Source organism: Sturnira hondurensis, unplaced genomic scaffold (assembly GCF_014824575.4).
Source record: "Sturnira hondurensis isolate 20B ecotype Veracruz unplaced genomic scaffold, ASM1482457v3 Scaffold0003681, whole genome shotgun sequence".
NCBI lineage: Eukaryota > Metazoa > Chordata > Mammalia > Chiroptera > Phyllostomidae > Sturnira > Sturnira hondurensis.
The window spans coordinates 43,127-55,675 of record NW_028076312.1 but is presented as its reverse complement, the minus strand read 5'-3'; the positions used below and the strand labels follow the sequence as shown (position 1 = coordinate 55,675).

At 39.5% G+C, this 12,549-nt stretch overlaps 1 protein-coding gene across 1 annotated transcript in view; it reads right to left on the bottom strand.

The window, feature by feature from the left end:
- Positions 1–2,341: 2,341 nt before the first annotated feature.
- BARD1 (BRCA1 associated RING domain 1) overlaps positions 2,342–12,549 on the bottom strand; it is a gene marked incomplete at its 5' end in the record, with an annotated part of 52,069 nt that continues 41,861 nt past the window's right edge. The window contains 2 exons of the mRNA XM_037042133.1: positions 2,342–4,720; positions 5,715–5,812. Coding sequence (XP_036898028.1) covers positions 4,388–4,720; positions 5,715–5,812 — 431 coding nt within the window. The remainder of the gene's footprint in view (positions 4,721–5,714; positions 5,813–12,549) is intronic.

The window sequence follows — 12,549 nt, the reverse complement described above, 5'->3', positions numbered from 1 at the left end:
AATAAATAAGTAAAATCTTTTTTTTTAAAGTGTGGCACAAACACTTCAAAAATGGTGAAGAATCACCCTGGCTGGTGTAGCTCAATGGATTGATCGCGGTTCGATTCCCAGTCAGGTCAGTTCCCAGCAGGGGACTCATGAGAGGCAACCATACATTGATATTTCTGTCCTTCTCTCCTTCCCTTCCCCTCTAAAAATAAATAAATAAAATTTTAAAAAAATGGTGAAGAATCTATTGAAAATGGTCCACGTTCCGGAAGGCCTGCAAAAGCAGAACATCTGAGAATGTTGTATGTGTATGGGCTGAAATCATTTAAGATCAGAGACTGACAGCTCAAAAACTAGAAGTTGATCTGGGGATTCCAAAAACGACCCCATCCAAGATTTTGACACAGGATCTTTGCAGGAAACATGCTGTGGCAAAATTCATTCTGTGGCTTCTGCTACCAGAGCAGATGGAACATCGTGCTGCGGTTGCTGATGACTATAGAACTGTGTGGGGTCTGAAGGTGCCTACGCTGACGAGGACTGAGGCATCCATGTCCTATGAACATTGTCCCTTGTACCTTGTAGCTCCTTCAATAAATCTCTCTCATATTACATGGATGGATACTTTCTGAGAAAATCTTGGACAAGGGCGGAACTCCAAAAACCTCAGAACTTATTTGTAAAAAAATTGTGTACATATTCTTACATGTTTCAACTTCAGACACCTTCAAAGTACCCTCCATTGCATACAATACACCTGTTGCGACATTTTTCCCACTGCTCAAAGGCTTTTGAACTTGTCAATTTTGATGCCTTTTAGTGCTTCTGCCTTTTCCAGTTTTAGCTCTTCCGCATCTGTGGAATGTTCCCCTTTGAGGACATTTTCATCTGGGGAAACAAGAGTTGCTGAGGGTAAGATGAGATGAACAGGGAGGGTGGGGGACGGGAGTCATACCATTTTTAACACTCAGTGTGGTGTGGGCAGGTGCACTTGTAAATCACCCATCATGAAATGGGCAAAAGCATCCAGTCTCCAAAACAAGTTCACTGAAGCTGAATGTAGCTTCTCCCACCAGCCGCTACACTGATGAGTTCCTGGAACACTTTCTCACGTGGGGGGAAGGCGAGGCGGGGGGGAGTCTGTGCTACAAGGGGCCTGCCCTCCGGAAGATAATTCCATTTTCTAGGGTCACCCTTCATACATTAAATTTACAATGTACAGTTTGGTCCATCATCAAACAAAGTAACAGCTTCTGGTTATTAAATAAGCATTATTTCCTGCCATTTTAATGTGTCTTGATTAGAGAACAAAACAAGACATTTGTGACTGTGATAAGGTCCATGAACTTGAGCACGAAGTTGACTTTTTCTGCGCCNCAGACACCTTCAAAGTACCCTCCATTGCATACAATACACCTGTTGCGACATTTTTCCCACTGCTCAAAGGCTTTTGAACTTGTCAATTTTGATGCCTTTTAGTGCTTCTGCCTTTTCCAGTTTTAGCTCTTCCGCATCTGTGGAATGTTCCCCTTTGAGGACATTTTCATCTGGGGAAACAAGAGTTGCTGAGGGTAAGATGAGATGAACAGGGAGGGTGGGGGACGGGAGTCATATCATTTTTAACACTCAGTGTGGTGTGGGCAGGTGCACTTGTAAATCACCCATCATGAAATGGGCAAAAGCATCCAGTCTCCAAAACAAGTTCACTGAAGCTGAATGTAGCTTCTCCCACCAGCCGCTACACTGATGAGTTCCTGGAATACTTTCTCACGTGGGGGGAAGGCGGGGCGGGGGGGAGTCTGTGCTACAAGGGGCCTGCCCTCCAGAAGATAATTCCATTTTCTAGGGTCACCTTTCATACATTAAATTTACAATGTACAGTTTGGTCCATCATCAAACAAAGTAACAGCTTCTGGTTATTAAATAAGCATTATTTCCTGCCATTTTAATGTGCCTTGATTAGAGAACAAAACAAGACATTTTGTGACTGTGATAAGGTCCATGAACTTGAGCACGAAGTTGACTTTTTCTGCGCCAACCCAGAAGCAGTGACAGCTACTGTGTAATGTGACCTGCGCTTCCCCCACCCCACACTGCATCTTATTCCTACAGCAAACCCCAAACCTCCCAAAACATCATCACCATCTACGGACAGGTCACTTAACACAACATGCACAACGTAGGCTCAAAAGAAAGCAAGACAGATAAAACAAATGGTGACCCTTATGTATTTAATGGCTCCAAACTATCATGGTTACACTGTATTCAGAAAAAAAAATATTTAAGGTAGTAAATAATGTATCTCATATATGTTAGAAATAGTTCTATCCAAAAAAAAAAATTAAAAGGCATGAGACCTAAAAAAGGTAAGTTTTTATTAGCTGAAAAATGTCCTCAAGGTCTGAGTCTCACTCTTCAGGAGCATAGAATAAAACATTTCTATAGAAGACACAGGAACACAAATAACTTTTAATGGTTTTAGTAAATAAAAGCAAGCTTGAATCTATGATTGAAAAATGAAAATAATTACAAGTATATATATGCAGAAAGTACAAGTTTCGAGAGCATGACATCAATCAACTGCTGTCAAAATACATACTTAAAATAACCCAAAATAAAGCTGCTCAACAGTGAGGCACAAAATGTGACAAAGAGGGAGGGGGACAGGCCAAGAAAAAGAATAAATGAAAGCGAGCAACGCCCCCAAAGGTGTTCTTCCAAACAGGGACTTGGATCAGGGGAACAGACACAAACCTGTCTAGAGATGCGACCAATGAGCTCATAGAAAGTGATGAAAAGTCAGGTATAAATCAAAAACGACAGCCCCAATCCCAGAGAGCCTTACATTTTGCTCAGACATTAGCTAACCCCTAGGATTTGCTTAGTGCTATGGTATCCATCATTCTCCACTGGAATGAAATGTGGGACAAACACATTACTGCCTGGAAAGTGTCTCAGAGCTAATGCACCCCTGAAGGTCAGGGTCAGCAGTATATTACTGTAATCACATAATGTATTTCTTGATATAGAAAAGTAACACATCTAAGGAGAAATGAAAGTAAAATTTATTTTGAACAATCAGCAGAATCTCAAACTTTCACATGAATGGATGTTGACATGCCCATTAATTTGAGACTCTCTCTTCTCCCTGCCAGGGGTTATCCCACCACGCTCTTTGGCCCAGGAGTGACCAAACTGACCGGTCTCACGGAGTCTTCCTGCCCAGGGCCTCACTCTCAGGAGAACATTCCATCTCTAAGACTTCTTCACAACTGTTTTTAAACGACGGAATCTGCCGAGAACACTCTGACGAGAGCGACCACCCCAGGACTCCCTGCCCTCAGGTGGCACCCGTCCACTTTCCTGGCTGCCTCGCCGTTCTGAGCAAGTCCTTCCCCCACCTCCCTCTAAACTTACTGTTATGGCCTTTTGTATCAGCTGGATACAATCTGTTTTAAATCAAGTATCCCCAACTTCTGCCTCCAGAGAAATCTACAAATTAAAAACAAAACAAAAACAAACCTTTATGAAGGAAGAAATGAAAACCTTTAAAAAGTTGTTTTAGCAATAGGTAGCAAAAAGTCTACCAGAAAGAACTGCCTCCTAATTTATCAACATTTTATTGACAATTTGCGAGTCTCACGAGACCTTTTAAGAAATATAGACTAAAATACGTTAGAGAAAATGCCTGAAGTGTGTATTCATATATGTAAACACAGCAGCACTGACAGTTCATAATAAGCAATCATACAATAAAAATGTGCCACGAACCAGTGGTGATTTTTACAACCAAAAAACAGTGTTAAGGTTCAAATCATGATTTCCTAATAAAGAGGAAGCAAGGTAAAAATAAGACATAAAAATGCAGGTACAGACATCCAAGTAAATATTACAAAACTAAACAAACACAGTGTAAAATGAAATACAACTGTAGACAAGAATTTAACACCTATGGTAACACATGTAGGCCAGGTACTCTATTTTCATGACAATAAAGCCACAGTAAGTTATTTGCTAATACCCTTTGTTTACTGAAGGATGACAAGTATGTCTGCGGGTGGCAGGTAGGGATTATTTCATCAAAAAGCATTACAAGGCTGAGGCATTAATGATACCACTTGTACATCAAGCAATAATTCCAATACCCTCTCATTAATCTTTGATAGCTGATAATTTGAGTAGAAAGACATGATGAATCAAAATATATGTCAGTTTTAAAAAGAAAATCCTTCAGTGCAAAGTCAGTATTTAAATGGTAAACAGAGAATAAATTTCTAATCTGACATAAGATTTTTTTTAATTCCAGGAAAAAAAATGCATGAATGAGTCCCTCTCTATTTATGGAGATGCAAACACAGTGACCAGAAGCTCAGTCAGAAAGGCCCATCGGCTGCAGCACTTAACCATCCAGAGGCAGCAGCTCGAAGGACATCACGGAGTCTATGAACCAGCTGGAAGGAGCCACCCACACCTTGCCCTGCCGGGCCCGCTCTGGGCGGTGACTAGACAGATCCTCGTAGATGATATACTGCGTGCAGAAGCGCTGGTCGGAGTCTGGGTTGGCGTGGTAGGCGACTGTGTTGATGGTCTGGGTCACGTCGCTGTCGGGTTTGGGCTTCCTGTTGAGGACCTGGCCCCCAGCTGCAGTGACGAGCCTAATAAGGTTGTCCTTTGGATGGTGTTTGAAGATTCCTCCAAAATAGAAGTAGCATCCATCAAACAGCTTTGGCAACTAAAATAAAATTTTTTAAAAAATAAAAAAAGATTACAAAAAACCTGTGAAAAGCAGATCAAAATATTTTAAAACACCGCATACAAATGAGAGAATTAGAATTATAGTCATGAGCAGTTACACAGCTACTTACAGAGGTTCGGGAACAAAAGTGTACTAAACTTCCCCACTCAACCACCTCTGGTACTTTTCGCTCTCCTCAAATTTTAGGAGTGTTTTGCGTAAAACAAACACACAAACAAAAAACCCCCAAAAACTGTTCATCAAACTTCTTTTGTCAGAAAGTATATTCATATTTAATAGGACTTAAGGTCAAGGATTGCTGTGTATCTGACATATGCTTCAGGGAGAAGGGCTTAGATGGCAGGAGTAACACCTTCTCCATGGACCGTCATCTAGTTCTGCGCGTCCACATTCAGGGCACTGGACGGTACCAGCCGGAGGTCTTTAGGGCCGCCGAGTGGCCATGCGGCCTGCAGGGGTCAGAGGCGTATTCCTTGGGGCACAGCACATTATGAAGCCATGGCTAAGGGTCCAATTGCCTATGAAACACACTTCTGTGTGCTTTATGAATAAAGGCTTCAGACTCCCCCTGCAGAAAAATTTGCCATTTCTAACGTACATCGGCAAGACAACGGAGTGTCATCCATCACAACTGCAATCTGAGGCAGTAAAGACACACGGCAAGCACATCCGAGCAGCAGCTGTGAGTCTTCTTTCAAGTTACTTCCTGCATCTGCGACTCACCTCAGATTCTGAAGGTTTATGGGAACGTTCAAGATGCCAAAGATGCATTCACAGTATGAAATTATTACCTTCTGGATCTTCCTGCTCATCACGATCATCTCTCAGAAACAAGTGTTTGAAATAAGTACAATTAAAATTTTAATCAGTCACCTGTACTCGCTGAGAGGGCAGGCGAAGTTTTTCCCGATGGTGATAACAACATTCAGACAGAACAAGAACAATGAAAGTAGCGGCAAAAGAGAAATACCAGCTGTTCTCTGTTGATCCTGCTTCTCTGGGGTCCCCCAGGAACCTCAAACTCCTCTTCCTGCTCCCATTCCCTGCTTTGTAGACAAGCGTTCACCCCTGACAAAAAAAAAAGAAAGGCAAAATAAATGTCAAGTGAGCATTACTTCTTTCTCATTGAAAGTAAGCAATTTACCTATATTTTCTTCTTCATAAGTAGTGTTTCTAAATAGAAACTTTATGCCAAAACAAATGCAGTAAAATGAGCTTTTCATATGTAAGAAAATATAAGAAATCTCTTCTTCAGAGGACTGAGCAATGAAGTAGTACTGAACAGTAACAAATGTATTTCCTTGCTGAAAACCAAAATCAACACAGCATTTCACAAATAGGAACCTAAATTATCAAAATGAAGGTGAGTAAACAGTCCCCGGTTTAGCTCAGCCCACAGTGATCTATCTGAACTTGAGTGTTGATCATCTGCATGCTTGTTTCCACAGTCATGTCTAATGTCCTGTTAGACTACACGCAACCTGACATGAAGCAAAGTGTTTTGGTCCACTGCCCCGAGCTCAGCTGGCCAAACAGGGGCTCCGCGGTACTGGTTAAAATCACCAGTGAGCAGAGCCCAAGACGTGTTTGGGGTTTGACAGGTACACAGTGAAATCACCACTCCAGCGACGACTTGGTGCTTCAACTGAGATGTTCAAAGGTGCTGCTGAACACACAGTCAGGAAGTTTAATAACTCAATGCTCCATCTCTCCAAAAGCAGAACTTTGTCGGGAGACTCAATTTTTTCTTGACTTGGGGCCGTTAATGCATATTCATATTCCACACTAAACCAACTTGGCCTACCCATGACTCAGTCTGCCCCGTGACACTTAATTTCTTAGCACAAGAATCATAGGTGGCCAAGTTTGCTATGCTGAATCCTATTCTAAATCCTATTCTTCTCAATAATTTATCTTAAACATCATGGTTCTATGAAAACTGTTGTTTTTTTGTGTAGTAAAAATTATATTCTACAAATATTATAATTTTTAATAATCACTCACAAAGTTTTTGACTAGGTCAAAGTACCCCACTAGCAACACTGCTAGTGTGTTCACATTATGTCATACACTGTTTCCATGTTGAACACCAACCCCCAAAAGCACCAGAAGTCTAGCTAAATCCCGCCTTACTTCAAACTCATTATTTTACACGGAAACTATACTTCGACTTTTTACCACCCAGGACCGAGCCCCACATCTGAACCTCCTTTCCCAACGATACCTGCAGAGCACTCACGACAGAATCTTTAGACAATGGACAGGTCAATGGGTCAGCTGGTAAAGACAAGGACTCAACACTGAGCACTGCTATGGTGTTCGCCGAGGAAGGTGAATGGCTACTGTCTAACTGCAGAAGCAGATCAACGGGCTACATTTATGCTTCTTGCTTAGCCACTATTGTTTTATTTACTGTCCAAAAAGCGTACAAAAATGGTGTCTGTTCATCCTGGTAATGTGCTGACTTCAGTCCCTCAACAGGACGCAGCCCTAACCGACCCCTAGCACGAGGTAAGCGTGGCATCGGGGAAATGAGACGGCAGGCGGCAGGAGGGCAGCGCGGCACCTCCCCGGGCCATGCCAGTGCCTTCGGGAGCGAACACGCCCCAGGTCACAAAACGGTCAGCTGCCCGGCAGGCGTGCAGTGAACTTCGGTGAAGCGTGGAAGGAAGTCCGTGTCTATTTACTGAGCGGCATGAAGAACGCCTTCCTCTGAAATTCTTCTTCTAAGTGCCAGCTCTCTAGGCCACCAAGTATCAACTAAATAAGCAAATATAGAGTGTTTTTCCCCTGAAAACAAAGTGCTCCATTAGAATTGCTGTCATAACATTTCTTAAAGGCTGGGGGTGACAGCTAGTCCGAGGGCTGTCAAGTGTCACGTCTGCAAGGGTCCGGGTTCCACACAGCTGTGAGGCACCTGCCGTAAACTGGTAGGAAGTTGTGGAGACGACAATGAATGGGAAAGCGCAAATCATATTTAAAGACACAAAAATACAGTGGGTATGCTGGACATAACCACGCGAGTTACCTTCTTCGGTCCTTCGCCATGCTGCAACTCCTGGCTGCTGCATCTAGTCAGCCTCTTCCTTTCCTAGGAAAGGAAACTTAAGCCCTAAAAGATCTAAGAAACTTTCTCCATGACAAGTGAAATGAGAACTCACATGTCCACAGTTTGAAAACATGTATTCTTCTGTAATCTTTATTCTTTATTATTTTTCTACAAAAATCTTAGTAAACACAAGGCATTCTCTACTCAGATTTAATATATTGTGACTCTCTTACAATAAATCACATAATCAGTTAATATATGAGTAATAGGAGGGTCCTAACTTTTAAGAGATTAGCCAGAGTATCTGAAATGGCAAAAACCAAAAACTGCCGGGTCCCCTGGAGGAGGGGTAGGAGAACATGCATCTGGCCTTGCCGTCAGTGGGGCCATGATGTGACTTTATTTGCCCTAACTACTCTCAAAGCGGCCACTCCAGTTTGAAGCCTAGCAGTTTCGTAATGAAGATGTGCTGCACAGTAGACTTCCATGATAATTACAAATTCATATCAACCCTCTGTGAACCCCTTGAGATAGACTGCACTGACTGAACGAGTAAAAAAACAAGAACGAAATACTTTCAAATATAAACTTTCAGCAGTTTAAATGTCAATATATTAACATCATCAAGGAAATGGAAGAATCTCCCAGCCAAGACATTATCTAATGAACCTGCCTAAATAACAGATTAGTATTTTAAGGTTTTATTTACTCTATAAAATTAACCTGCAACAATACTTGAGCCTAATTTCCATGTTAAATACCAGAACTTTCCCAACATTCCTACTCAGACACTCATTACTCAGAAACTCATCTAAAGGATGATGTGTGTGTGTATGTATGTATATATATATATATATATACTGTAACATATATCAATATCTTAAAATAGGTCATTGTTCAATAGGTACTTTTTAAAATTAACCAAAATACATTTTATAGTCATCATATGTACTTAACAGAGTCCTTATTCTTCCATTATCTGCCACTAAAATAGCTGAGCACAAAGACACTCTCACTTTTTTTGGAAGAAGGAAGCATATGCACGACCACCTGTCAGCTTTCTCAGCTATTACTTTCCAAACTGAAGTGACTTTACATGAATAAGTTATGCTACTTATGCAAACAGATTTCTGCATATGCCAGAATGTATACACCTTAAAATGTGTCACTATCCTTATAAAACTATGCTTTATATCCTTCCTTACTTTTTACGTTGCATTATATTTTAAGATTTTGACTGAAGCTATCGTTGTGCAGAAATAGAGGAATTACTTATCTCATTCAAGTAAGAGATTCTTTTAGCCCAGATGTATTCCTCATCATGTCTACCATTTCAGGTAAGCTTTCCTTTGGCCTGATTGTATTTCTTTTTTTATATATGGGTAAGTAGCCCCGTTCCCAAAGTACTGCTTAACTTGAAGTTATTAACTCAAAGTCATTAAGGTAGCTCTGGCTACTTTAGCAAAACCTGGAATCTTTGCACACTGAAGCAGCTTATGGATTCCGGGTTACAATAATTTTTTTCAAAGAAGAACTTTGTACTTTACTGAAAGGGATTTCTTTGTTCTAAATCTCCAATAAAGACCCTACCTCCTACCTCATAAGCATACATATAACTATAGGTGTGTGTTTTCATTTTAGCTGCATGAACGAGTGATGACCTTCATGGATCTGTATTAAGCTTGGTGACTTTCTGTCATTTTAGAAGAGAAAAAGAATCACACAAACAGGAAGAAGCAGGAAAAAGGGGGTTCCTGAATCCACTGCTACACACAAATGATTACAGGACACAGTGAAGCCAGAATAAAGCTGTGGCATGAAGATCTGCTAAACGTACAAAGGGGGAAATTACCTGCCACGGTGGGCCACAGAACGTGCTCACGTCTTTCAAAAGCTAGAGCAGTAAACAAACCAATGTTTTAAAGAAGTGTTATCTTTCTGCAGCTACTGTAAACAGTAAAATGAAAGCTCAATGCTCCGTTCATGCCATTACAAACATCTAGTTTTGGAGCTGAAATAGCACTGCAAATCACAATTGAATACCATTCCCAGTTAACACCAAACATCCCAAAAAACAATTAAAATGGGATCAAACATCACTCTGTGTCAAAAGGAAAAGTCTTAATAAATGTCACTAGATCTACACTAGGCACTTATGTAACTCAAGACAACAGCATATTAGAAAAAAATTGAAGAATTTCCCTCTATTAAAAAACAACACTGATATTATAAAAACAAAAGAACTTATTTTTAAACGCTTTACTTTTAGGCTTTTTAGTTAAATAGGATGTGATATCACTGAACTTTAGAAAACAGAAAATCACTAGAGGAACATTTTAAGCCCATGACAAAATTAAAAAAAAATTTACATTCATATCAATTCCTGAATAACTAGGTGGCAATCAAAAGAGGAAATAAACACATTATTATGAAACTCCATAGTAAAGAGTGAAAGAACAATGAAATAAAGGCTAAAAGGGAACATAAAAGCTAAATGCTCTCATCATGCCAACACAGACATCCAGATTTGGGACATCACAGAAAACTGTCACAGGCCATTGGATTTCATGATTCTACATAAATGCCATTTAACAACTGGTCATTTCTGGATAGGTTTAAGCCAGCATTCTAATTATAAACATATTGATATATAAAAACTTATTTCTTCATATGATAGTATATATTGTGCTGATTTTACTTAATGCATATTAAGAAATAGGTCAAATTCCATCACAAAATATATTACTGTATCATAGAATTTTCTTAGGAAAAACTTAGATAGCAATTCTAAAACAATTTTTATGAGTAATAATATAAAAATCATTCTTTTTACAGATGTGGTTAAAGACCAGAGTTAGTCAAATGCCCAAAAAGTTCTTAAGAAAATAATTTCAAAATCCATGTAAGATGACTGCAGGAGAAGGGGGGGTGGAAGTGGAGGGACATGTACAGGGAGGATACACGGTGATGGGAAAAAACAAAACGAAAAAGTAATTTAAAAACTCATACATGGTATTCATTTTCAGTTATGTCTTTACAGTTCAAATATTTATGGAAGAGTATCTCCTGATTAGGACAACCACACATGGAGATGCATCTGCATTTGCTAGGTCTGCGTGACGGGTACCACGGATCTGGCTCTCGGATGGAGGAAACACACACACAGAGTCTAAGTTCCCTGACTGAGACGGGAGCACTCGCTGCCCTGCCCGACTACTGTCTGGAAAAGACTATGAAGAGGTATCCTTATTAGAACTTGAGAAGTTGAACTGCTTCCTAAACAACTTGAACTTCATTGAACAGGTACAGTTTCTTACACTGTTATAAATAAACAGGCACCTACTTATTAATCCACCACTGTTTCTTTTGATTATTTCTTTGCTGTTTGCATTCACACACTTATATATATTTAAAGTAAAGGTATAATTGTATATCTTAAAACTAAAAAAAAACCCTGTTTTTATAATACTACAGTCTTAATCATACAAAAATATAAGTTTTTTCAGAGAATATCTTTAAACATTTCAAACTTCTCTTAATACTATCATATTGGGCTTATTCTCCCTACTTCTTGCTATTAATAAATAACAAATAGTCTTTCTCTTTCTTTTATTGGTTTTACTTGCTTAGGGTAAATTCTCAGAATGGAAATTATTAGATCAAAGGATGTTAATTTCTCTTTGGACTCTATATTAGAAAATATGGGGATATGAACTTCAGTGAGACATTCTATCCACCCTTTTATCCTAAAAGAACCTCTGATACTAGAATATGTTATTCACTACTGTGAGAATCACCAAATAGCATACTATTAAGTCAGCTTGAGTCCATCAGTGATTCTATAAAAATGACATGGCCAAACCATTAAACTGACAAAATTGTCCATTTCTTAAAGAAGGCAGATTTTATGGACATGAATCACATAGCCTGTATATGTAACCAAATGCAAGTTCAGCACATTCACAAGAACTATACACTCAAAGTTAAGTAGTAAATGCCGTAACATTTGAAATCTCACATGGTTTCTGTATCGTTGAGACCTTATTATTATGAAAATCTATTCCTTCCTATAACCACTGGCAAGATTTCTGGCACAGATTCAGTACAAAAGCATCTAAAATCATGAAACCATTTTAAATCAATTTTTTAAACACTGAGATCCAGTAAGACCCGCCACAGATTTGAAAGGGAAAAGCTGTAAAAGTAAGTGTGAGACAGAAAGGAAAACTTTTTTTCTGACAGAAACGGTTTCATACTTGCTTATCAAAGTGCTTATCATACTTTTCGAGCTCATCGTGATGGGGAGAGACTAACAACAGAGCCCAGTGACAAGGGAGGACGTGCCTTGCTGGTCACAGCCACCTGGCTGGATACGAACACATCGTGGGCACTAGTGTCACAGGACGGGGGACAGGCACATTTAAAAAGGAAATGAATACCAACTGCTAAAAGGAAACAATTTTACAAACCAAGTCAACTTCAAAAGACAGATTAAATTAAGAATATCTTATTAATAAATCAAGCATTTCTACCATAAGCCTTCAAAGCACAAAGCCATAAAACAAAGTTTTAAAAAACTAATTCTGACCCATTATTTGCTTCTTAAAAAGTTTCATCAAAAATATCCACTATTCTTTTTTCTTTAACTGTTTAATTTGAAATAGTTATAGATTCACAGGAATCTGCAAATAAGCATACAGGGAAGTCCCGTGCACCTTCCTCGAGGGGCCCATGTTAACATCTTATGCAATTATAG